The 25,368-nt window shown below is 37.9% G+C and overlaps 7 protein-coding genes across 20 annotated transcripts; 4 read left to right on the plus strand and 3 right to left on the minus strand.

The window, feature by feature from the left end:
• Positions 1 to 54: 54 nt before the first annotated feature.
• Positions 55 to 7,846, plus strand: LOC9325634 (histone-lysine N-methyltransferase ATX2). Of its 3 annotated transcripts, none has more exons than XR_002329293.1 (26): positions 55 to 998; positions 1,202 to 1,253; positions 1,348 to 1,422; positions 1,523 to 1,742; positions 2,042 to 2,168; positions 2,269 to 2,373; positions 2,510 to 2,715; positions 2,815 to 2,907; positions 2,998 to 3,095; positions 3,178 to 3,339; positions 3,831 to 3,974; positions 4,068 to 4,115; positions 4,226 to 4,343; positions 4,415 to 4,480; positions 4,597 to 4,658; positions 4,810 to 4,866; positions 4,995 to 5,063; positions 5,187 to 5,382; positions 5,702 to 5,947; positions 6,236 to 6,297; positions 6,380 to 6,457; positions 6,731 to 6,826; positions 6,916 to 7,019; positions 7,098 to 7,242; positions 7,315 to 7,394; positions 7,557 to 7,846. XR_002329293.1 is itself a non-coding variant. In XM_021012028.1 (25 exons), the coding sequence occupies exons 1-24, from the start codon at positions 382 to 384 to the stop codon at positions 7,237 to 7,239; spliced, it is 3,243 nt and encodes a 1,080-aa protein (XP_020867687.1). In that variant the 5' UTR covers positions 55 to 381; the 3' UTR covers positions 7,240 to 7,242; positions 7,557 to 7,846. The 3 variants fall into 3 exon arrangements, 1 of the variants encoding a protein (XP_020867687.1); XR_002329294.1 differs by having other exon boundaries at positions 7,323 to 7,394; XM_021012028.1 differs by lacking the exon at positions 7,315 to 7,394.
• Positions 7,847 to 8,202: 356 nt separating this feature from the next.
• LOC110224800 (uncharacterized protein At1g05835) lies at positions 8,203 to 8,844 on the plus strand. Its single transcript, XM_021012042.1, has 2 exons — positions 8,203 to 8,359; positions 8,430 to 8,844. Exons 1-2 carry the CDS (start codon positions 8,215 to 8,217, stop codon positions 8,750 to 8,752), a joined length of 468 nt encoding a protein of 155 aa, XP_020867701.1. The 5' UTR covers positions 8,203 to 8,214; the 3' UTR covers positions 8,753 to 8,844.
• On the minus strand, positions 8,823 to 12,445 carry LOC9325635 (aspartic proteinase-like protein 2). Its single transcript, XM_002892263.2, has 10 exons — positions 12,065 to 12,445; positions 11,750 to 11,879; positions 11,416 to 11,663; positions 10,525 to 10,752; positions 9,979 to 10,141; positions 9,826 to 9,899; positions 9,571 to 9,658; positions 9,374 to 9,449; positions 9,133 to 9,204; positions 8,823 to 9,044 (listed from the first exon to the last, which is right to left on the minus strand). The coding sequence occupies exons 1-10, from the start codon at positions 12,295 to 12,297 to the stop codon at positions 8,902 to 8,904; spliced, it is 1,455 nt and encodes a 484-aa protein (XP_002892309.1). The 5' UTR covers positions 12,298 to 12,445; the 3' UTR covers positions 8,823 to 8,901.
• A 332-nt stretch (positions 12,446 to 12,777) lies between these two features.
• LOC9328372 (chitinase-like protein 1) lies at positions 12,778 to 15,089 on the minus strand. 2 transcript variants are annotated; one of them, XM_021012029.1, is made up of 4 exons: positions 14,812 to 15,089; positions 13,974 to 14,395; positions 13,573 to 13,732; positions 12,778 to 13,450 (listed from the first exon to the last, which is right to left on the minus strand). In XM_021012029.1, exons 2-4 carry the CDS (start codon positions 14,359 to 14,361, stop codon positions 13,033 to 13,035), a joined length of 966 nt encoding a protein of 321 aa, XP_020867688.1. In that variant the 5' UTR covers positions 14,362 to 14,395; positions 14,812 to 15,089; the 3' UTR covers positions 12,778 to 13,032. The 2 variants fall into 2 exon arrangements, with proteins under 2 accessions (XP_020867688.1, XP_020867689.1); XM_021012030.1 differs by having other exon boundaries at positions 14,816 to 14,931.
• Positions 15,090 to 15,177: 88 nt separating this feature from the next.
• Positions 15,178 to 17,427, plus strand: LOC9328373 (INO80 complex subunit D). Of its 3 annotated transcripts, XR_002329295.1 has the most exons (3): positions 15,178 to 15,886; positions 16,357 to 16,673; positions 17,129 to 17,427. XR_002329295.1 is itself a non-coding variant. In XM_021012031.1 (2 exons), the coding sequence occupies exons 1-2, from the start codon at positions 15,318 to 15,320 to the stop codon at positions 16,619 to 16,621; spliced, it is 834 nt and encodes a 277-aa protein (XP_020867690.1). In that variant the 5' UTR covers positions 15,178 to 15,317; the 3' UTR covers positions 16,622 to 17,050. The 3 variants fall into 3 exon arrangements, 2 of the variants coding, with proteins under 2 accessions (XP_020867690.1, XP_020867691.1); XM_021012031.1 differs by lacking the exon at positions 17,129 to 17,427 and having other exon boundaries at positions 16,357 to 17,050; XM_021012032.1 differs by lacking the exons at positions 16,357 to 16,673; positions 17,129 to 17,427 and adding an exon at positions 16,031 to 16,327.
• Positions 17,428 to 17,480: 53 nt separating this feature from the next.
• LOC9325636 lies at positions 17,481 to 19,355 on the minus strand. Of its 9 annotated transcripts, none has more exons than XM_021012035.1 (4): positions 18,809 to 19,355; positions 18,479 to 18,650; positions 18,225 to 18,268; positions 17,481 to 18,073 (listed from the first exon to the last, which is right to left on the minus strand). In XM_021012035.1, the coding sequence occupies exons 1-2, from the start codon at positions 19,290 to 19,292 to the stop codon at positions 18,571 to 18,573; spliced, it is 564 nt and encodes a 187-aa protein (XP_020867694.1). In that variant the 5' UTR covers positions 19,293 to 19,355; the 3' UTR covers positions 17,481 to 18,073; positions 18,225 to 18,268; positions 18,479 to 18,570. The 9 variants fall into 9 exon arrangements, with proteins under 9 accessions (XP_020867694.1, XP_020867700.1, XP_020867699.1 ...); XM_021012041.1 differs by having other exon boundaries at positions 18,199 to 18,268; XM_021012040.1 differs by having other exon boundaries at positions 18,225 to 18,290.
• A 2,261-nt stretch (positions 19,356 to 21,616) lies between these two features.
• LOC9328374 (probable E3 ubiquitin-protein ligase ARI12) lies at positions 21,617 to 24,731 on the plus strand. The gene is made up of 14 exons (XM_021011130.1): positions 21,617 to 22,066; positions 22,176 to 22,275; positions 22,378 to 22,468; positions 22,548 to 22,744; positions 22,861 to 22,965; positions 23,039 to 23,088; positions 23,175 to 23,282; positions 23,376 to 23,454; positions 23,544 to 23,624; positions 23,715 to 23,759; positions 23,856 to 23,927; positions 24,013 to 24,112; positions 24,190 to 24,316; positions 24,411 to 24,731. Exons 1-14 carry the CDS (start codon positions 21,810 to 21,812, stop codon positions 24,517 to 24,519), a joined length of 1,521 nt encoding a protein of 506 aa, XP_020866789.1. The 5' UTR covers positions 21,617 to 21,809; the 3' UTR covers positions 24,520 to 24,731.
• Positions 24,732 to 25,368: the final 637 nt, after the last annotated feature.

Here is a 25,368-nt window from a genome sequence, read left to right on the forward strand (position 1 = left end):
TAAATATACGGAAAGAATTTGGATCAAAGTATAATTATTTAAGGAAATAGGAACTAAACACTACCCATCAAGACAAACAAGAGACAGATAAGACAAAAAGAGATTCTTCAATCAAAACGGTGTCGTGTCTTTGTTTACACATATGTACACTTCGGTGGTTGCAGAAGTTATTAAACAGTTTTCGAAGAGCAGATCTGGAAGAGGGAAGAAGAAGAACTCTACTGGTTAATTTTAGCCGGCGGGAAAAGCTCTTCTCTCAAACCATCCCTCTTTCTCTTAAACCCTAATTCTCGGCATCCTTCAAAACCTAACAATTTCAATTTCAATATCAATTAAAGGAGAGAGCGAGAACCCAACAGCTTTGTTACTCTCTTCCTTTGAATGATTTCAATGTCGTGTGTCCCAAAACCTTTGGAGGAAGAAGAAGAAGATACCCAAATCAAAACGGAACTCCATGACCACGGTGATATTCCTGTTCGTTACGCCTCTCTTGAGAGCGTCTACTCCGTTTCTTCTTCCTCCTCTTCGTTGTGTTGTATTAGCGCCGCTGGTTCACACAAGAAGGTCAATGCCCAGAAGAACCCAATGACCGATAGTTTTGAGTTGCAGCCTCATCGGCGACCGGAGATTGTTCACGTCTATTGTCGCCGTAAGAGGAGGCGGCGGCGGCGGAGGGAGTCTTTCGTTGAGTTAGCATTACTTCAGAATGAGAGAAAGGATGGGATTGTAAAAATTGAAAATGCGGAGCTTGATGAGGAGGAGGAGGAGGAGAAGAAGAAGAAGCAGAAGAAAAGGAGGATTGGTAATGGTGAGCTCATGAAATTGGGTGTGGATTCGACTACTTTAAGCGTCTCTGCTACCCCGCCTTTACGCGGATGTCGAATTAAAGCTGTGTGTAGCGGAAATAAACAAGATGGATCTTCCCGGAGTAAGAGGAGTTTTGTCAAAAATCAGGAGAAGGTTGTCTCAGCTTCTGCTACAGCTAAGAAATGGGTCAGGTTAGGATTCACCTACCATTAATTCTGCCGGTTATACCAACTCTCTGATCTTAGAGATAAGTCATTTGTTTGACATGTTGAATAGTGGCTTCTTCTACTTGTTCACTGTTGTTTTGCACTAGTTACTTTTGGTGTTCACAATATAGACTTTTAGTCTATTTGTTAGTTTGCTGTTGTATGATGGACGAGTTTTGGCATGGCAGGTTGAGTTATGACGGTGTCGATCCTAAAAATTTCATTGGGCTGCAATGCAAGGCAAGCTTTCAGCTATATAGTTATGTGGTTTAGCTATTTCATTCTCTATTTATGAGAGGGTCCTGTTAACAGTTGATTGTTGTCTAATCATTAGGTTTTTTGGCCATTGGATGCTGTTTGGTATCCTGGTTCTATCGTCGGATATAATGTAGAGACAAAGCATCACATTGTAAGTTATTTCTGTCTATTGAATCTGGCTCATGTCATTATTTTGGTGATTGATGGAATATCTAAATGCTTATCTTTTTCACCACTAAAACATACTACAGGTCAAATATGGAGATGGAGATGGCGAGGAATTAGCTCTTCGTCGGGAAAAGATCAAATTTTTAATTTCTCGTGACGAGATGGAGTTGCTAAACATGAAGTTCGGTACTAATGATGTCGCCGTTCATGGTCAAGATTATGATGAACTGGTTATATTGGCTGCTTCTTTTGAGGATTGCCATGATTTTGAGCCTAGAGACATCATATGGGCGAAACTAACAGGTGAATGCTCTAAATCAAACCGATTTCTGTATTCTTGTAGACGTATTTTCTTATCTTGTTGTAGAAAATATTTAGGCATAGAACCTCCCTTTATGGTGTAAGAAACATGATGCTGTTAGGAAGCATATTAGTCGCATTCTTTCTCTTTGAGACCTAATTGCTGTTAGAATTTTTTGGTGCTTAGTACACATGTATTGCCTAGCCTTCAGACATTCTGGTTTCCAGAATAACCTTCTGAAGAAAACTAATTATGCATACTGAGAATCATACTGTTGTGTGTGTTAAACTTTTCCGGACAGGTCATGCTATGTGGCCAGCAATTATTGTTGATGAGTCTGTTATTGTAAAGCGGAAAGGTCTAAACAACAAGGCATCTGGAGGAAGATCTGTCCTCGTACAGTTTTTCGGCACCCATGATTTTGCGAGGTCAAATCTTCTTAAAATCTTGTTATACCACCGAATTGTTGAAATTAATGTTACGCATCATAATTTCAGAGTGGAAATTGACTAATTTTCCTTTGGTTAGAATACAAGTCAAACAAGCGGTCTCATTTCTTAAAGGGCTTCTCTCACGGTCTCCTCTGAAGTGCAAGCAACCTCGGTTTGAAGAGGCCATGGAGGAAGCAAAAATGTAAGTTTCTCTTGCTTTTCACTGGCATTCTACTTTTTTTATTTTATTTCCCAACATAGTGAAGTTTGTTAACAAACAGATTATCTGAACAAGAACATGATGCCTGTGTTAAATTGCTGTAACTCTCCTCACCCAGGTACCTAAAAGAATATAAGCTTCCAGGAAGGATGGATCAACTTCAAAAAGTTGCTGATACTGAATGTTCGGAAAGGACTAATAGTGGAGAAGAGGACAGCTCAAACTCGGGTGATGATTACACAAAAGATGGAGAAGTCTGGTTGCAACCAACAGGAATTGGAGATTGCTTGCATAGAATAGGCGATCTGCAGATAATGAACCTTGGTAATGTTTGAAACTAACTAGTATGTTGGATCATCCTTGGTTGGAATGAACTCTGCTCATTATGCATAGGCGTGTATATCACTTGTCTTTGTCTGCCAGGAAGGATCGTGACAGACTCAGAATTTTTCAAGGATAGTAAGCATACTTGGCCTGAAGGGTATACAGCTATAAGAAAATTTATATCACTAAAAGGTCAATTATTTACCAGTTTTTGTGCTTTCTATATTAATCAGGCAGTTTTGGTCTCATATATGCGCGATTTCTTGCTTTGACTTTAAGCAGATCCTGATGCATCTGCCATGTACAAGATGGAAGTGCTTAGAGATGCCGAGTCAAAAAATCGCCCTGTTTTCAGAGTTACAACCAACAGCGGTGAGCAGGTTAGGTTTCTAGGTGGAAGGCTTGTGTGGATAGAAAGTTTGTTATAGCCATGTGTTACATTAATACTTGGTTTTTGGACAGTTCAAAGGGGACACTCCATCTGCCTGCTGGAATAAAATATATAATAGGATAAAAAAGATTCAGAGTGCTTCTGATGGTCCTGATGGTTTGGGTGAAGGACTTCATGAATCTGGTACAGATATGTTTGGCTTCTCCAACCCAGAAGTCGATAAACTTATTCAGGTTTGTCTTCTTGAATCTTAAATTATATGTAGTGGTTTTAGTTTTTTCTCCTTTTACTCCTTCATTCACTGAACTCTCAGGAGTTTTCGCTAGGTTCTCCGTTGTACTCATTTCGGGACCCTGAAAACTTTGCAGTGCTCTGCCTTCTGCTTTGCAGTTAAAACACATAAATAGGCATCCTTTATGTCTGGCATGGAAGTTCAAAATTATTAAGCTATAGGCATTAAATCTTTCTCCTTATCTCTTTGTGGGAGAAATTCGAACTCTTATAGAAACTAAGGGTGGGTCCTGATCTGCATCATTTATAAAGGAACCAAGGTTTCACAGAAGATTTCACCATTACGACAACTAATCTATATAAAAACAAATTGTGACTTTTCTTTATGTATGTGGTGTAGATTTCTAATTTCTTGCTTTGTAATATTCTTCAGCTTCTATCAATTGCATTTTATATATGTTGTGCCTACAATAAGTCTTGACCTACATGGCAGGGGCTATTACAATCTAGACCACCTTCCAAGGTTTCTCAGCGCAAATATAGTTCCGGAAAGTATCAAGATCATCCTACTGGTTACCGACCTGTACGGGTGGACTGGAAAGATCTTGATAAGTGCAATGTCTGCCACATGGATGAGGTTAACACTTCTTTCTTGATAGAACGTTTTGTATGCATATCTAATCGTGTATCTTTAATAAGTTAGTTCTGACTTCGATTTTTGTGTCTGCAGGAATATGAGAATAATTTGTTCTTGCAATGTGATAAATGTAGAATGATGGTATTGCTTTCTCTGAGTTGTTGATACTATTATATATCCTTTTAGTGGCTGGCATCCTTTCTTTTTAATTGGTGATGCTCAGTTCAAATTTTTTTTTGATCTTGGACTAGGTCCATACTAGATGCTATGGGCAGCTGGAACCCCGTGATGGCATTCTGTGGTTATGCAACTTATGTCGTCCTGGCGCTCTTGATATTCCTCCTCGATGTTGTCTTTGTCCTGTAGTAGGTAATTGAACCCAACCATTTTGGTATGGAGTCTCTATATTCTTTGTTAATAGCCAACAAAATATCTTTCAGGGGGCGCTATGAAGCCGACAACTGATGGGCGCTGGGCTCATCTGGCTTGTGCCATATGGATCCCAGGTATAATCTTCACCATTTGATTTGTTACTCTGCATATTTCTGCTTTCTACTAAGGATTTTGAAGGCTTTACCTTTATTATCCAAGATGTATGAGCAATGATTGTGATATTATCCAGAAACCTGCTTATTGGATGTCAAGAAGATGGAACCGATCGATGGGGTTAATAAAGTCAATAAGGTTTGAGCTCTATTCTTTTTCAGTTCCCCTTACATCTGTTGTCTTAAATGGAGTTAGTTACTTTTCAACTAGAGAAGCGCAACATAATCTAATTTTCAGTAGCCATGTGATGCTTGAATAGTTGTCTTTTTTTCTTCACACTTCAAAACAGGATCGTTGGAAATTGTTGTGCAGCATCTGTGGTGTATCTTATGGAGCTTGTATCCAAGTAAGAATTATTTTGATGGCAAGAGAAAGCTGAATCATTGTGTACCATTCACAGATGACAATATTTAATTACATAAATATTAGTCACTGAAAAAAGTATTTAACGAGAACAATGATGCCGATTTTCAGTGTTCAAATAGTTCTTGTCGAGTGGCATATCATCCTCTATGTGCACGAGCTGCTGGTCTCTGTGTTGAGGTACTTTCATATCCTACAGGGGAATATAAGATTCTGCGTTCATTCATATACGTTTACTGAACACACAGATTTAACAAAAGAGATGGTTCTAACTATGATAGCATTCTTGTACTGTCATTGTAGCTTGCAGATGAGGATAGGCTTTTTCTTCTATCAATGGATGACGATGAAGCAGATCAGTGCATCCGCCTGCTTTCGTTTTGCAAGAGGCATCGACAAACATCAAATGACCACTTAGAAACAGAGTACATGATCAAACCAGCTCATAATATTGCGGAGTATCTCCCACCTCCTAATCCATCTGGCTGTGCTCGCACTGGTATGCAGTTGCATTGATCAATAGTTGCTAGAAATAAAACTGTAGATTGACTGTACCTATTTGGGATGGAATTGTTTTGCTCAAAATTCTCTTACCGCACATATGACTATGTGTGTCTTTTGGTCAGCTTTAATAATCTTACATTATTCTCTTAGATTATTATATTTTATGCTCAGAGATCTGATTTCATGTATTTTTTTTACATTGTGTTTGCTTGTATTCATGTTCACATCCAAAATTCATAAAAGAGGGCACTGTATAGGTCAGTATAGCTTTATCTTACAGGATTATTAACATCTTTTCCCTCTGTTTCTCGTAGAGCCATATAATTATCTTGGAAGAAGAGGACGAAAGGAACCCGAAGCTCTTGCTGGTCCTTCTTCAAAACGATTATTTGTTGAGAATCAGCCGTATATTGTTGGTGGATACTCTCGACATGAATTTGCGACCTATGAACGCATTTATGGATCAAAGATGTCACAAATAATTACTCCAAGCAATATTCTATCTATGGCCGAGAAATATACATTCATGAAGGAAACCTACAGGAAGAGATTAGCATTCGGTAAGCCTTTAATCAGCAATCGTAAAAGATGCTACTACTTGTCAAAGTTGCTGCTATGATGCCTCAGTTTTTCATGCCTTTGGGGGGGGGGTTTTGAAGATCAAATTAGTGGAATTTCTGTAAGATAAAACTGGTAGGATTTTATTTTCTACTTTAATTCTTGGGATGTATGGTGCATTCCTGTGATGGGTCTCTGAGTATAGTGATCATTTTTACTTATATTGGATTAGATGGGAAACGTTTCCCATAAAGCCTAAAATATCTATCAAAACTAATTTTCTTCTACAGGGAAATCGGGAATTCATGGTTTTGGGATCTTTGCAAAGCTTCCGCACAGGGCGGGGGATATGGTTAGACATTCTTAAACTGAATTGTCCATTCTTGCATAGTATAGCATCAGTCATGACAATATTGTGAATTGGGTGGTTGCAGGTGATTGAGTACACTGGTGAGCTTGTTAGGCCACCAATAGCTGACAAGAGAGAACATCTTATATACAACTCAATGGTGGTACGTATCTGACCTTGTACATTTTATACTTATTAGAAAATTCTGAGCAACATTGGACCTAATTATCAGCACATTGATCTGTGGATTTTCTCATCTAGACCAATATATCACTTTACTTTGATGTATTTTATTGATCTCTTTCTCTGGCTTGAGCCCGGAACATTCTCGTAGCATTCTCTTAATAAATCTGTGTTGTTAGTATCTACGCATCTTCCTAACTTTTACTCTCTTAATTTTAGAATCTGATATATTTGAACTTCTTTTATGATATAGGGTGCTGGGACCTATATGTTTAGAATTGATAATGAGCGGGTCATAGACGCAACAAGGACGGGAAGCATTGCCCACCTTATCAATCACTCATGTGAGGTATGGTCAAGTAGTTTTGACAATTTGTTATTTAATCTAGTTAGCATCTGCAATATCATCACATTACTTATTGATATGCTTCTGTACAGCCAAATTGCTATTCAAGAGTCATTAGTGTTAATGGTGATGAGCATATTATCATATTTGCAAAGAGGGATGTCGCAAAATGGGAGGAGCTGACCTATGATTATAGGTTTTCCTTCGTGCCCTTTAGTTCACGGGTGCTTTTGAAATTCCATTATTTCCTGATTTTTAGTCTTCAACATTGCAGGTTCTTTTCAATTGATGAGCGCCTTGCATGTTACTGTGGTTTCCCAAGATGCCGGGGTGTTGTTAATGACACAGAAGCCGAAGAACAACAGGCAAATATTCATGCTTCTCGCTGTGAGTTAAAAGAGTGGACAGAGGCCTGAGAGGTAAGCTATACTTGTTAGTATGTTAACTTGGGAATAGTTTGTTCTTTGTAGCTATTGAAAGCTAGTTTCCAGGTTAGTAGATGTCTTATATCCATTGAAGACAATGACTTCTTTAATGCGTCTTGATATCTTCGATACGGCATTATTTCATGGTGAGGCCAGCCATTTGTATTGCAAATATGGTTTCATTAGTCACAAAATAAAACTTTTATCTCAGTACAAGTTGTCTAATTTACTTACAAAATCCTTTTGTTTACCATTGAATGGAAGCTCCTAACCATATGTTTTGACTTGCATGTGCTTACTTGATCCAGATCATCACATCTGCCATTTCAACAGTCTGCACGAGATCTTTGTAAGGATGTCACACGTTTGCGAATTCTCATGATTCTGGCTAACTTTCCTCTCTAGAGATGCCCATTAATCTCCCTAAACACATACTGTGACTCTCAATGCTCTTGACTTGAAATGGTTCGATTATATCCCTGTTTTGTAACAATCCATTTCTTGTACAGATACTAATTATATCTTACACAGTAAAGCTTTTTGTAACAAGAGGCACATTACATTCTTTGGGTAAATGAAAAAAAGCAGCATTCTCTTATTTCTCCGGACTCAAATGAGCCTTAATCTGCTGTTTCACCTATCTATCAGGTTCTTTATACATGATGGTTCCATTTATATCCATATCAATGCTACATAACATTTGATTTCAGAATTTTGTATCTGGTAAGCGCTGATTAGAGATTTAACAAGGGATTATATATGTTTTTGAGTCAGGAATAAGAGGTGTATAGTTTTCTACAGTCTGACACACATGTGAAGGAAGAAGTCCTTATCACTCCTTTAAGTCCTTTGTAGTGTAACTTTATTTCCACCTTTTTTTGGTTATCTGTGCATGTGACCATTATTGGTCGTATCCCTTGACCCATTCCCTCACACGCACACACACAAACAAACGCACGTGTATGCATGCTTTTGTGTCACTGTGTATGTGTATATATATACTCAGCTTCGGAGTATGATGCTTCTGTAGTTCAGTTTACTTGTGTCCAAATGTCAAAACCTCTCAAGTTCCTTCTTTGGTCATCTCTTGCTCTATTGCTTCTTCAGATAGGTAACTTCAAAGCTTAAAATTTTTCCTTATAATTTAATATATAGACATGTGAATGGGGTTGTATGTATAGGTTCTGGGGCAATATGTGAGAGCAAAAGCAGCGAACCAGCGGTGAGGCAGACACAGGTGAAGTGGAGAGAAGGAAAGATGTTCAGAGTGGAGGTAATGAACAAATGTCCCATGTGTCCAATCATCAACCTTCGTCTGAAATGTCAAGGATTTCCTCAGACGCTTGTGGACCCCACACTCCTCCGCGTTCTCTCCTCTTCCACCGGAAACTGTGTCGTCAACGATGGCCTGCCGCTGAGTCCTATGCAGACTCTCTCCTTCAACTACTCCAACTCACACCAGTTTGCTCTGCGCCCTCTTTCTTGGTCTTTTCAGTGCGAGTAAATCAATAAGTTAGTTAAGTCAATAAAATGTTCATCATCAATCTGCTGGTTTTCTTTGTATTATCTATATATATCAGACCTTTTTTTTTTTTTTTTACCATTTTAGCAAAATGTTGAATCTATGTACAAAAGATAAACTATATGGAGTCTCTAAAGGAGGAACATAGTCATGAGGAGAAGTACAGAGAGTAGAAACAGACAGGTATCCAAAGGTAATGCAGAAGAGATAAAATGTGAGCCTACTAGATGAACTGTTCCTGTGCCTTCGTCTTTTACTTTTATGCTTGATGAGCCTGCAAAGAGAGATAAAGCACACATAAAATTTTGTTTCAAATTCGAAATCGTTATATTGTTTTCAAGTGTATGATATATAGCACTTACAGTTGTACTCAGTCCATCCAATGAGCTGATTTTCGAGATCGTAGAGAACAAGTTTGTTTGAAAGCACCAAATCTGCAAAAGAGAATGTAAGATACTGTGGGCATTGGATTGAGTCACACAGGGTTCATTGTCACTGAGAGCAAGAGCATACAATGGGCTTTTTCCACAAACTGAATTGCAATTAAACTAAAGTCATGCTTTCGTATAATGTGACTGCAAACTATGTATCCAATTAAGGTACCTCCCAAAAGTGTCATGTTTCTCCTATCCCTGGACTGCATTGCGCTATTTTGCCAACCAATGCACCACATTCCTTCCTGTGAAAATTTGGTGTTATGAGTTCGCGGTGCAGTGGATAGCAAGATTGAGAGCAAAATAAGGCTGTAACACGAATATTACAAGAGCGAAAAATCAATCAGAAAGGTTGAAGATGCTTACGTAAGGGAACAAATAGTCATGAGGATAAACCCTAAGGAAAACCGAGTTCTCGAAATGGAAAGTGACATTCGGAAACCCCTCATCAACTCTGCAGCAAAGGTAAGATGTGGTTTCATAAGAAAACTATTGTGTGATACGTTGACAACACAATGAGCAGTTGCTTGCATGCAAAACATCCACAATGATATCCAAAGATATTCTTGGTAAATGCCTATTTAAAATTTGTCAATTATAAAAGCAAGACGTAAAACTAACCTTCCAGAGTACTGAAAGCATTTATAATCTTTATCCACTATGTGTACTTTCAGAGCAGGCTCCTGCGAGGTTATCTAATAAAAGAACCACATCTATGAGAATAGACTCTGCAGTTCAAATGTCTTTAAGAACTGGATATTTTCTTGAACTTACCTTCTTCACCAATGGTTCATAGATTATCTCTGGAAGATAGGCCAAGGTTGTACCACTGTCAATTATCGCTCCTTTTCTATCTCCAGGCTGAAATAAATCCGCTGGGATATTTAGGAACTCCTGACCAACTTGAACTGCTGTCATATTGACATTGTAATGTGGTCTACAATTAAAAACAAAAATAGTCTGTTAACAAAAAAGACCAATAGAAAGAATACATTCACCAGCTCAGACGAAGCTTTCAAGTAAAGTACACTAATGTTATTTTCTTTCTCTACACAAGAACTGCAAGAAGATTCACTCAACTATTCGTTTAAAAGTCCAGCTATTCCAATGTACTCGAAAGAATACTGAATCTCGGTGAGCGAGCATATAAGATTAGTCTAAAGCAAGACTATAACAGGAATAACATGGTGGCTGCATCTACCAGTATCTCATTGTGCTTCTTACCAAAATGGAATAGGTATTGATTGCATTTGAAGCATATGATTCCACAAACGCAAGAAAAAGGTAAAATTTTATAAAAGGAAAACAATGTTGACATACTGATTGGGTACCAATGGTGTCATGTTTACTTTTGGTTGCACAACACGCCCAATAGCAAATATACCACCTCCATTTCTTCCATCTAAGCAATGAGCAAATATCTTTTTCACTCTCCCTGATGAGGCCAGCTGGGAAATCATGGAGGAATTAGCTTTCCCAAATCCAAGTATTCCGTCAAGTGCTTCTTCATTAGAAGAGTCTAGATCTCCTGACTGCCTAGCACCACACCTTCAAGATCATATAAAAACATTAATATCTGGAAGAGGCAATGAGGAATGACGGATTAAGCTTCCTTGCCATATGAATGATAAAACCTTGTAATGAACAGTCTACTCTTTTACAGATCTCTGAGGGATTTTAAAAGTGACCAGCAATTCTCAGGCCAGGATACAAAACTAAAATAGAAATTTGGTATAAATATGGTATTTCTAAATTACTAAGTTTTCCAACGTGTAGAAGCATATGAAATGAGCTGTGCTCGGGAAGATACCTTAGCAAACTAATCAACTGTCACAATGAAAAGCACAACATATTCAGTAAAGGTCTATTTGTGATATTCACTATATGGTGGAGAACCTATTCACATGTTACTTTCAAAATAAAAAAGAATAGATGCTCAGAATCTCAAGATTTTTTCTTTAAGCAATTAAGTTTTATCTGTTTGTCATTCGTATGTGCTTTAAGAATTGTTGGTCAATTAAACTTTGTTACAGCCTTTTCCATGCCTTTTTTTTTTTTTTTTTTCTGTTCACTTAAAAAAATAAAACCTTGACCACAAGCAAGGTGAAATTGTGTTCTGTTCAGTGAGAACAGAAAGAAGTTTACCATGTTGCAGCAGTTTACTAGTTTAAAGACAAGTCATGTAAAGCGAGATTACTAAAAGTAACTAACCCAAATATGACACTCCCATTAGCTGTTTGAGTCTTGAGATCACCAGCTACACTGTCATACTGCACAACATCTTTGACAAAATAACCAGCAGTAGAGCTACCATCTCCATAAATCTCAAGATAAGGACAAGACATATTAGCTTTGCAGCCTGAGAGAGGACCACCACTAATCTGGTAGCAAAAATCATCATCACAAGAGACCAACTTTCCACTGTCTGATTCGTCAATGTTGTAGAGTGTAAGCTCAATCTATATAGAGAAAGAAAAGCGCACACCCATTGAGTTGGAGCAACGAAATTACAAACGTAGATGAGACACAAAACAAGAGGGCTTACACCGAGAGTGCTTCGTCTAGGACATTGTTTGCACTGGATGCAGTTAACCCACATAATATCACTGCCTGTGTCGACTTGAACATAATAGCTCTTAGCAGGTGTTCCAATTCCAATTTTTGCATAATAAAGCCTGAGAAAACAATGAAACAGAGATCAATGCAAGTTATCTAAAAATCTCAACTTTAAACTAAATTCCTCTAAAAATCTCGAAATCACCAGTGATCAGAGACGCTAAAGAAACAATAAGAAGTCTTTAGTTGAATCTGAAAGTTGAGAGAGAGAGAGAGAGAGAGAGAGAGAGAGAGAGAGAGAGACCCGGGGATATCAGGACGACCAGTTCCACCAAGGGGTAGATCGATTCCGGCGAGAATTGTGAGCTGACGCCGGTCATCGTGCTCCTTTAAGGCGCTTAAAGACCCTTGAAGCCTTGGATAACGGTACTTAACATTGAAGACTCCGGGATTAGAAGATACGGATATAAGACAAGTGAGAAACCAAATCAGCGTGATTCTTGCGCAGATGGGGAAAGAGACGATTGAGAAAGTCATCTTCTTCCTTCTTCCCCCGTGCCTGATTTTTACAGCGTCAGTCGTCTCGGCGGAGAAGTTGAGAGAAACCACCGGACCGGCGACGACGACGACGAGGAAGTTCAGAAATTCCAGAGTTTGTTGGTCAGTTCTTCCACCAATACAGCCTTTCTTTTATTTTACTAATTTTTAGTTTCCTACGTGGACTTTTCAATTTCCTTTTTTTTTTTATTTTCCCAATTCGATTCGACCCATTAATTCGAAACTTGTTGGGTATTTTTTTTAGTTTTATTACAAATGTAAATTAGGTGTTCCTGACACTATTACAACTCATATTTTACTGTACAGTACTATTATCCTTTTTGTCGTTTCAATTGTAACAAACTTTTAAAATTCAATTCCTTCATTTTAGATGAAAATCATAGGATATTTTTTCCATTATTTTTAGATAAATTATGAGTTTTAGTATAATGCGTATATACACAAAATGACAAAACCATGTGAACAAATTTATGACATATCATTCGCAAACCACATTTATGTTTCTTCGCTTTTCTCTATTTTACACACATTCTTCAAATACAATAATTAAATATGGTTTTACATACAGAAAAATATAAATTTTGTTTGCATTATAAGTTCTAGAGGGACAAAACACACATATTTCTTTTTTACTACAAGCAATTTCACTTATTAAGTAATATTTCTTCGGCGAAGCAAGAGAGACTTGAGAGCAATGGCGATACATCATAAGACTTACGAAGAGGAAGAGGAAGGTACAGTTGATGGGTTGAAAGGTTTCTGCTCTGCGCAACTCAGCTCCTCGTTTGGCCCCGCGTCTTCTCTTCCAATACCCAAGAGGTCGAGGAAATACAAGTAGTGTGAGATTATGTTGTTCATTGGATCAATGGAACCTTGACCACATGTGTACTCTCCGTACAAGACGTTCATGGTGCTGCCGAAAGTCGGGCCACGCTTGGACAAAGTGTCGTTCTTTGTAGGTTTCCAGTTTCCAACAAAGATGTCGTGAGCCGAGGGCTGATATTTCTTGATTGGAGTCATCCATCTCCAGATTGCAGCTTGGAATGCAAGTGTCGCATTCTGCTCGATGTACTCGGGGTGGTTCAAGAGATCAGCTTTCAGGGCTTCCCCAGCTGCACCGTAGTTGAAGTTCCTTCAAATAAACACAGAGGTAAAATACCTTCAGCCTCCGATGATCGTTGAAATTTGAGTATGGAAGAATGCAAATTGTTTGATTTCACAGTTTTCATCTAGCTTCAAAGACAAAATGCGTACCAGTAAATGGGTAAGGCACCACGTCCGTAGTATTCAGCTCCAGGACTGCAAGGGTACTTGAATTTCCAGGACTCGTCACAGTAGGATTGCATTGGGCTCATTTCCCTGTTATAGCACAGACCCCAAGCTAAAGGCCCTCCTGTTGCGACTCCATAGCCACCTATAAGACATCACAGTAACATCCATATTAATGCAAAGCTTCTTACAACATAGAAAACCACCAACTGCAACCAAGGGCATGTCCATTTTCATGATTCTGGATGTCTGAGTTTGATCAGATTAATAAGATGAAAAAGCAACGGAGCTAAGCTTAAAGCATCCATATCTTCTATTCATACCAGATTCCCAAAATGGTTCAGTTTTGGATGGTCAACTCTATGTAAAAAATGAAGAGAACTTACAGGACGTTTTGCTGGCGACATGACCGAGAAAGGCAGCCATTTCTTTCTGTCCCTGGAGCTTTCCTCCAGTGGTACCAAACCCAAGAGGCTCATAGAGGGCAGCAGCAGTAATGAAGGACTGGTAGTCCCAGAAACCAACAGCGTGAGCTATTGGAGTGTTCCTTTTGGAAAAGAGTTGCTCAAACTGATAAACCTGAAAGTAATCTGATATCGTCTGGTTACAGCAGTATTTGGACCACCAGCTGCATTCCCATCCCTGTGTGCACACCCTCTCTCCCCTCACTTTCTTCACTTTAATCGTTTTGTCTTCTCCATTTGCAACCAAGGCCAGGAATGATACAGCCAGCAGAACCAGAATCACTATGGAACCACTCCGGATTGTCACCATATCTTACAACTATGGAACAAATACCAGCTACAAGCTGCAAACATCAACAAACAAAAAAAAAACAAATTTAGAAACATCCATTTGTCCCCAATAAACATCTGAGAACAATACTATTAAGAAAATAGAACACAAATTACTAACAATACAGATCTACCTTAAACAAGAAGAACTTAAAACCAAAAGACCAAAATCAACAAAGGAAGCCAAAAACATGGAACTCTTTAAGTTCTTTAGTCAAAAACTAAGAAAAAGCCCTAATAGCTGTTAAATTGACCAATATTATAACAAATTGGAGAGATTGATGTATAAGATTACAATCTACAGTGTAGAAAATATGTGAAGAATTCAAAATGTGAGATCACGAAATCAACAATCAAGCAGCGAGACAAAATTCCCGAGTCAAGATTTAGCTAAATCGTTACCAATATTAGTTGTGGAAAAATTGCTTACCCGCAATGCAGATCAGCTACAGATCCAGAGAGAGATCGAGAAAACTAGTTTGTGATTCAACCGACAAAAACTACCCTTTTTGCTTCGTTGCCGAGAAAATAAGAGATTCTCGGGAGAGACAAGGAAGAAGAAACACTAAACTAAAGCGGGTGACGGATCAGCAGTCTCTATCAACCGTTGGATTGGAAAAGAATCAACGGTGAAGATTGCGTTTGGTGTAATGTATGTGTCGGTATGAGAAGACAGCCTGGTTCGTGTTGTGGGCCCTACTTTACTGAAGTGGAGCCTTCCACCGACAGCCGCACACCACCAGCAGACCTGAATTCTTAAACAAACCAACCGGTTTACTTCGCTTTTTTTTTCTGGATTTTCGGTTCATGTTATGGCCCAATGGGCTTTTAAGTTAGGCCTTTCTATAAATCTCAATTTTGCCAGAGTTTCCTCTCTCGTCCTTCTCTTTCCTCTCGCCACTCTCTTTCTCTCGTTGTTTTCCAACAGTAACAACAATGGCGTCAGCTTCGAAGCAAAACCCTTCTTCATCCAAACCTCCTAGGCATCCATCTCCGATCACTGCTTCAATCCCCTCGAAACCCGGTGTATCTGAAGAATCCCAATTTCGAAACCCTAATAACCCTTCGACGTCGTCGAATTCACCGATTTCCATGGCGGTGGAGGATCAGATCCTGGGAAGTTCCAGCCACATCACACGCACTGAGCTTCTCCGACGCAGATCGCACAACCTGAAGCAGCTCGCTAGATGTTACAGAGACCATTACTGGGCTCTAATGGAAGATCTCAAGGCGCAACACAGATATTATAGTTGGAACTATGGTGTTAGTCCTTTCAAAGATGAGAATCATCAGCAAAACAAGAGACGTAAGGTTGAAGGACAGACTGGGGATGAAATTGAAGGTAGCGGAGACAATGACAACGATGGCGTTAAGGCTGGTAACTGTGTGGCTTGTGGTAATGGATGCAAATCCAAGGCCATGGCACTCACCAATTACTGTCAGCTTCATATTCTCATGGATAAAAAGCAGAAGCTTTACACGTCTTGTACTTACGTCAACAAAAGGTTGGTTCTCAATTTCGAATTTCATTGTTTATATAACTTTTGATTCGCATATTTTCTCTTCCTTTATTTGTGGTTGTTTCGCATTAGGAAATAATAGGTGCTTCAATAAATGCTAATATGTTTTTGTAATTCTGTGAAATCCAGTTTTTTGAGACTGGTTTTGTTTCGTGGTGAGAAATTGAAAGTACTTTGCATTGTTGGTAATGTGATAATGGGCGAAGAATATATGAGTTAGGATTGTCTGCATGATTATATATTCCTGAAGTTCTTATTGTGATGGTCTAGCTGTTATGGTAATAAACATGGACCAGGTGTCAGATGATATGTTCTTTGTTATGTGACTATGTCATTTGTGTTTTTATATCTCTGATTGGAAAGAGCTTAATTTTTGCGTTCTGAAGTGCAACTAGCATGTGATGATTATATAATCATCTCTATTCTAACTTTGTGTGGTTTTATCGTTCATGCAGAGCTCAGTCAAAAGCAATAACGTGTCCAAAACCAACACTTGCATCGACTGTTCCTGCTCTGTGTAATGTGCACTTCCAGAAGGCCCAAAAGGATGTCGCTCGAGCTTTAAAGGATGCTGGTCATAATGTTTCTTCAACAAGCAAGCCTCCCCCGAAACTCCATGACATAGTAGCCGCATTTGTGCATCATATTCAAGCAAAAAGAAAAGATCCACGAAAAGAGGGCAAATTGAAAAGCTTAGTAAAAGAAGAAATTGCAAGCTAAATCAAACAGTGAGCAGGAGCTGTTTGTTACCACGATTGTGCAAAACAGGAAGGTAAGATAACTGGCTTTCTATCAACCAAAGTGAGAAAGACAGGTAGCTGATCCTGTTTGACTGGTGATAGATAGGGTAGTCATCTATGCCTAGTAATGAAGAAAGTTTATCTTTTATATGTAGTAGATCTTGGTCACACAGAATGTCTTATTAGAATTTTCTTTTTCGTTGTTAAGCTTATCAAAGCAATGATGCTTTTAGATTGACTAGCTTCTAAGATGTGTCTCGTGGTTTTCGTTCTATTTTTAATGGATGGAGCTAACAGTCATTTCCAATAATGAGTAGACTTTGATTCCAACATACAACAGGTTGTGTGATCTTTCGTATTTGTCTATGGTTGTCTTGTTGAATGAAGCAAGCCACGTTTATAATATATAGGTCCGAAATCTTTATTCAAGTAGTTAATGTACCTGCATACCATTTGACCGACCCTGCTTCTGCAATGACATTGACAGATTTAGCTGTGAGTGCCTCCACAAAGTAACTTACAACTTACAAGGAGCTTCAGTCAAGCGAGGAGCAACATTGACACAATGGTTTAGTTAAGCCGTCTAGGTCGAAATAAGGATATCTTTGGACATGGATATAGCAATTGACACATAATGTTTTAGCAACTGGTAGCTTTCATGGCTGTGTGAGAAACCGATGTTCTTTGTGTGGTTCCTGCTACGTCCTTTGGAGACTCGATCTAAATCTATATTGTCTTGCAGTGTTCTAAGTTTGCGGCTTGATTTATTGCAAACTGGTTCATATGTTTCCGATTCTTGTGAGCAATACGTATATGAAAAAGGGCTTGAACTGCGCAAGTATAGAAAAAAATTAATTACATTTTAGAGCAACAATTCCTAAATGTCACGAGTCAATACGTATTCAGAATTTCATTGATAAGGCGGCTATGTAATTTGAGATGATTAAGTCCTCTCAAGACTTTGTTGAGTGGAGTCGGTAACATGTATTACAGAACAGTCATCAGAAGCTATTTAAGCTTATATTTACACTCACCCTCAAGATCCAGAAAATGACTCATCTTCAGTCGCCATATTGAGCATCTAGGACTGTAATCAGCCATCCACGTTTTCACCAGTATGGTTAGTTGATGAAGAACGAAAAAGATGGAAACACGCAATATCTGCGTCTATCTTGTTTCTTTTCCTCTCACTCGATTCTTTATAGACAATTAATGATCATCACCAAATTAGGCAATTTAGCCACAAGATTGTAAGCTTCAACACACATTAAAAGGAATGCGTCAAGACTGTCAGAGGACAGTAGTAATGGCATTACCTTCATAAAGAAGGTTATGTTATAGATCCAGTTACCAAGTTAAGATTAGTTACCTCAGCAAGTAGAGGTCCATAACCAGTTAGTAGTAGCCCTCATAAACACAAAGCCTCTCACCACTGCACAAGGACAACAATCCAGCTTTCATTCATATCTCACTTGTAATAAGCTTTACACAGTAGCTTCACACACTTCATCACGGTTTAATATGGGAAAGAGGATGATCATATTGCATCACACTTACTTAATAGACACAGTTAGATTTGTTACCTCAGCGGAACCATGACCAGTTAAGTGAGTGAATGCTCTTACTACTGCATAAGGAGAAGAATCCAGCTATTAAGATGTCAGATGTTAAGCTGTAGATGCCGAGACCAGCATGTAAATGAGAAAGAATTTGATATTTTTTTATTCAAGTGATACCTTTATTTCCGTTCATAAAATCATTAGACTAGATACTACTAGTACTAGACATACATGGAATAAAGTGAGAATCATTGTTGATATTCAGTTAAATTTCAGACCTTCCAATGCATTTCTGAGATCTCCTCCTTAGCTAACAATGTTTGAGTTATTGTTGTTCATTCGCTGGTGTTGAGAAGTGACAATGATTCATTCAGCTGCACAATTGGACAGTACAGGCAACGGCTTGTGCCCAGTATTTGAGCCTAGCTTTCACATCATCCGGATTATCACCTGTAACCAACAACAAAATTGATAACATTTAGACTTCATATCCCAATCTCAGAGTCAGATTTGTGGCCTCTGTAACAAGCACTGGATGTTACAAATCCTTGTTTTAACACTAGCCCTAAAGCAACAAACTTTGAATTTAGATCACCAAATATATTTACCGGGACTAGAGATCTTCCAATTGGCAATGGGAGTGGAGGTGACCGGTGAAGGCGACGGAGAATCTTCCACCGACGAACTTTCCGGTGATTTATGCTTATCGTCTAAGAACTTCTGGCTCATTGAATAGCAAAGCTCCAAAGCAGGTAGAGTGTTGCAGAGCTCAGGGATCTCGTCGTAGCTGAAACCAAACCCTAGATCTAAACAACCTTTGAGATCTTCGAGATCGTCATCCGTCAAACTCTTGGATCTCGTCAGATCGTCTTTTTGATCATCCACAGCAGCAGTCTCGACGTAACCTTCCAGTAACACTTGGCTCTTCTTCCTCTCCAGCTTCTTCCGACTACTACCTTCGCCGGAGACAAATGATCCGCGGTGAGAGATCTCAACCCAGGCTTCGTTGATTCCAGATTCATCGACGTATTCTTCCAAGGCACTGGCAGATGTTTGCCATGGATCTGATGATTTGCAGCGAGCACAACCCATCACTCACTCTCCTCTCGGCTCTCTGTGTTTCTCTTTGTCTTGTGTCGGGAGAAAGACATTAGAGTCGATTTGTTTACTTATAAAAGCCGCGATGTCTGATGATGATGATGGTGATGATGAATGATGATGATGATGTGATGGGTTGGCATCTTCGCGTGACTAATGTCGTTTTAAAATTAGTGATCCCCGACAATTAGGGTATAATTGTCAAATGCCAATGATGAATTTTGAAATTAAATTGGTAAATTGATCCATCAAAGGCATCAAATATTGTTTTTATTGTATAATTTAAGTGTTACAAAAAAGGGACATTATTTTTTATAAGTTTAATTTAATAGAAGTTAACATGTTAGGGAAAAAATACGAAAAACTTAAATGAACAGTACAACTGTCCAAAATATATATATAGATATATGTCATTGTCATTCTTTTAGTTTATATATCTTTTTTACATAGTGCAGATAATCTAAGAATTAGTCACAGAACACTGCATCTGCATGTATATGATATGATGTTATATGTTTGTTATGTGCAGATATAATCATGAACTGTCATCTACTGTAGATGATAGATAATTAACCCTTTTGAATGTGAAACACTGTCATTGTAACGACTTGGATGTGACAAAGATATACACAGTTGGTCTTGCAGCTTGGAGGGGACACGTGGTGGATAAGGAGTGGAGAGATTGGAAATTGAAGATATGGGCCAACAAAAAGCCACGTTGTCGCTCAATAATTTAAGTGGGAGGAGAAGAATACAAAGTCGCCATCATTATTCTTCTTCACCTCACAATTATTCATCTACATTATATACGGTCACCATGACCCATTGCAAATACTCGATATATATAGGACCAATTTTTATACTACATTTACTTCCCTTTTCCATGCATATTTATGAATGAAATGTTATAAGAATGGCTTCTTTTTTTTTTTGTTAAGCTAAAAGATATGTTGTTTTCTATTCAAAATATTGCCATGAAGGCATAAACTTAAAACAATGAAATGTTATTCATATGTACAAAATCAACGCAGATCGAGAAGATCCGAAAATCAATAGTGATGATGAGATCACAAATGCAAGCTAAGGGTGGCATTGGAATCATTTTATTTGGAAATCACCACATTATTTATATTATTTAGATGTTCGTATTTCTTATCGGTTCTTATTAGTATCACCATTATTCGGTTCAGAAGTCACCATAATTATTAATTAACAAAAAGTGACACCATTTACTTTTTCTTATGAAAAGCGAATAATTGATTTTGCACAATTTGCACTCGTACGTGGTGTGAGGCTGCGAGCCATCACGGAGACACTGGTAGGATCCACATGATCTAACGCTTTAGGCTTTTTTTTCCCTTTAGCCCCTTAAAGGTTTACTTACACACGTCACTTTTGATACACCAACAAAGATAAAATAATTCATAAAGACACAACACAGTATACAATTAAATAAATACTAACATTATTATGTTTATGTGAAAGAATGGAGTTTTTTTTTTTTTTTTATAACTCAGGGGAATTCCAGACCTATGGAGGGGCCCAGACTAATCCCCTGGAGGAGGTGCAGCCCACATATAGACTCTCTCTCTGGGTATGCAAATGGGCCGAAAGCAAGGATCCATATCCATGTGGCCAAGTGGAGATCTAGCAATTGCGCGCTTGCGGGGAATCGATTCCTGGCCTAGACCAACAGAACAATTCCTCCACAAATAGCAACCACTAGACCAAGAACACTTGGTTGAAAGAATGGAATTTATGTTGTTATTTCGAGGAATCAACATGGAGTGACCCGATCCATTGGTCCGACGAAGTACTACCCATCCCATTTGTTTTAATCCCGAGTTGTAGATTCCGTGATGCATAATGGACGATCGGTTCAATTTTACACGGACTCCGCTTGAGAGTTGAGATGCTGGAGTTGACGTTAACTATTTTATTTTTTTATTTTATCTTTTGTTGGTTATTTATTAGTTATTATATATATTGTCATAAAAACTCCATTTTGGTTTACTTGAGATGTAGTTTCCTTGATTTTTCTTTTCTTTTCATCCCTATTCATATTCTCTCTGTGAGACACTTTCTTACAAGGAAGCTAATGGGGAACATACAATATTCCCAATTGCATGCATGATTAATAAAAAAATTAAGTATGACTTTTCCAATATGTAATACTATATGGTTTTCTTACATGATATTTTTAGACTGAAATCCAGAGTAGTCTCATCAATGTGACGTGGTGAGATTTTCACTTGTCAACCATTTTTATTATTTAAAAACGTACGATTCCCAATTGTCTTTGGTAAACTCTTGGTTAAGGGGAAGTAGAACAAGCTAGTTTTTGAACTTATTAAAAAGACATCGGAAGATGGGGAGTAAAAGCTGAGAAACTTAAAGATTGCTTGTGGCAAAAGTAAGAGAATTGTACACCCTTGTCAAAGACCAAGTCTTCTTCAATTGAATTCTATAAAAAAGAGGACAACATCGTCTCTTCTCACATTGTTTTCTCGTATGGATAATAATTCCGTAATCAAAAGCCAGGGTGAGCTCGAAATCCAATCGGAGGCCGAGGCGGAGGCGTATGAGTCGTATGTCAACGCAGCTTTAGAAGATGGTCAGACCACAAAAAAATCTGTCCAACGGAATTATGCAACTGTTCTGACAGAGGAAGATATTCGAGCGCTTATGGAAATTGACATTCGAAGTGTTTCAGATCTTACTTCCCTCTCCAAAGCTGAAGCCACACTTCTGCTTTCTCACTTGAGATGGTAAAAGAGTTTTGATTGCGTCCCAAAATTTGTTCTAAGATTTGAATTTCTTCTTCTACAAGCAACCCCTTTTCTTGATCTCTCTGTTTCTTTTGTTTTATGTACTTAGGGATGTTGATGATATTCGTGAACAATGGTCTGCTGGTGCTCAGATTGTTAGAGAAAGCGTGGGCTTATTAGAACTTGATCCACCTTCTGATGACAACGAGGTAATTATTAACAACAATCTTTGATTCAAATGTTTTTAATTAATTCTACTTTATTTTGTTCAAATCTTTAAGTTAACGCAAGATCCCTTAATGTTCGTATAGTATTTTTGCGGAGCCTGTGGCAAATCAAACCCACATAAGAACTTCGCATCGGTCTCTTGTGGCCATCGTATATGCACTCGCTGCTGGAAAAGTATGCATTAATATCTACCTCGTTTAGATAAAATGATTTTTCTGACCTTATTTATATAAATGACATGTAATATTTATAGGCCACATCAACAAAATCATCAGTGAAAAGCCATCTGCTGAATGGAATCTTTGGCTGAAATGCCCTGTTCGTGTTGGTCTCCACGCTTCTTGTCCAGCTTCTGTTGGTCGAGATATGATTGAGGAATTTGCTTCCAGGGAAGAGAAGTTCAATTACAATCAATATCTCCTTAGAACTTACGTTGAGAACAGAGAGACGGTAATGATAAGGCATTAAGGAAAGCAACGTTAGATAGATCATAGAGGATAATTTGAACCATTTGTTGCTTAAAAGGTTTATTATATATTTAGCTTTTTCTTTTTTTTTGGCATTAGATGAAATGGCATCCTATCCGGGGGTCTAGATGCGCGATTGATCTTAGTCCTGATTCTGGAAATGCCAGTGTCTCCTGTCTCCGTTTGGTTAGATTCTGTTGGAATGTGAGTTTTCTTAGCTTGAATCTTTTTGTCTTTAATCCAGTTTCTATTACTATATATTGAATCCTAGCTTCAGTGCAGAGAGGATGCTCACAGCCCTGTGGACTGTAAAACTGCTGCAAAATGGTTAGCAATACACACGCTTCTGATATCCAAAACCGGTCTATTTCCCATTTCTGAAATGTTTTAGTCCTTTTGGGTTATGACTTTAGGCTACTAGAAAATGCGGTGCCTTGTCCCACGTGTATGCAAAGTATCCCACGAAATCAAGATAATTCACTGAAGATGAAATGCTTACCTTGTAACTACGAATTCTGTTGGTAATATACTTAATTGTTTTTCTATTAGTTCATGTCTTGGGGTTCATTATTATGATCTTACTATTAAGTTCTTTCATGAAATGTCCTCTGCAGGTACTGCCGTCTCGACTGGATTGAACACCTGGAAGGAACTGGTGGTGATTCATACACTTGTAACTTCAATGCTGTCTCGGTACTTTATCTGATGTTTCATGGTTTGCGTTATTAACCAATATCTTTTTTATTGATCTTTTATACTGTACCTTTTCTGATGTTTTGTAGAGTGATCAAAGTGGGGAAATGTCAGAATCTGATCCAAATAGATACGGAGATTGCTATGAAGATTGGAGCAGTAATGAATTGGTATATGCATGCACTTATTTTTGAACTTCAAATCCATTTTACACTTATCAAAAAAGGAATTAATTTCTTTTGAGCATGGTTTTTGGACAGTTGATGCAAAAAGCAGAAGCAAACCTGCCAAAACTAGATACTGCTGTAAGAGAAATCTTTATCGCCTTACTATCGTTCTGTTTCAATCTCTGTAGATGAAAGTCGAATCATTTTTTTTTTTTTTAATAATCTATTTTCCAGATTAAGGATCTAAGTAACACACAGTTAGAAAACGTATCACAGCTTAAGTTCATCCTAGAAGCTGGGCTTCAGGTTAGCAAAAGTAAAACTAGTGCGAGAAATCTATGTTTTGTGTTTTGGTCTCCGACATAACTTAGGTGATGCATACATGATACAGATCATAGAATGTCTAAGGGTCCTGAAATGGACTTATGTTTATGGATATTACCTTCGAGAGGATGAGGTCGGGAAGCAAAATTTATTGAAGGATACGCAAGGTATGTAACTTTTGTATATGTATATGCATAATTACTGAGAGAGATTAATTATAAGCTAACATATTTTTGTTAATCAGAGAGGTTGAAGAATTTTGTGGAGAATCTAAATCACTGTTTGGTGACTAATCTGGAGCCGTTTCGTTACGAGGAGGAACCATCAAAGGATTTCAAAGCCTTCCGCATCAAGTTAACTGAACTAACTAGGTTTGATACTCCTTTGTTTCTTGTATATATAGCAAGATCCAACAATTAAACCCTAAAATCGATCAACTTATTTATTATTTTTCTTTCATAACAGCTTAACGCGGAACCACTATGAGAATGTGGTAAAAGATATAGAGAATGGCTTAGCTAGCGTTGTCTCTGAAGGGGAAGCTAGTGGTTCGGGCCGTAATCATGACGATTAATCGAGGCTAATTGTTAATTTCCAGTTTATGCACACGGTTTTACTACCGAGAAATTTATTTTGTAATTGCAAGTTGCAGTCTAGGCTGGAATATTGGACATATAAAAAACAAAACGAGAATTTTCTCTTTCTAATTTTTGAAATTACTGTTGTGAAAAATGTTTGACTTAACTAAATATATGAGAAAATATTGGGTGTGAGTGTTATGGACTCTTTTTTTTCCTTCTATATTTAAAGAAAAAAATTAAGCGGAGATCAATTTTATAATCTTCAAAATAAAAATAAAAAATAATAATAATCTTCCTAGGTTTGAGGCAAAAACGTTGTAATTCATACATAATATATCAATGGTACACATTCGTTACATTTAGATTGATTCTTATTGCCTATGTTCCTTGAAATTGTGACTTTGGCAAGAATTGTGTTGCTCGTTTGTTTGTGTGATGCATCTAATTAGAAGTCTGTTGAGGCTGGTGGTGCCAATATGAATCCGGTCCTGAAGTCTATTAAATACTCGAATCGAGAAAGTCTTCATTTTTAGAGATGATGTTTGGGGTTTATATTCTCTTTCAACATTTTGAAAAAACAAATCCGTCACATCTACTTGCTAATTCATTAACTAAAGAGATAAAACACCAAATGTAACACGTAACTCTTAATCATTTAAATACAATATACAGTATAAAAGTGGTTTATTTTGGTTATTTTGGTTGATTCAAATGAAATCGTTTTTCAGTTCGATTTTGGCTTCATAGAGGGCTGAAACATTGATTTTCCTAGATTTTACTAACATTGAAGAACTAATGACATTTTTTTTACATTACTCTAGAATCTAGATCAAAAAAAGTAA

This window comes from Arabidopsis lyrata (genome assembly GCF_000004255.2).
Source record: "Arabidopsis lyrata subsp. lyrata unplaced genomic scaffold ARALYscaffold_1, whole genome shotgun sequence".
Classification (NCBI taxonomy): Eukaryota; Viridiplantae; Streptophyta; class Magnoliopsida; order Brassicales; family Brassicaceae; genus Arabidopsis; species Arabidopsis lyrata.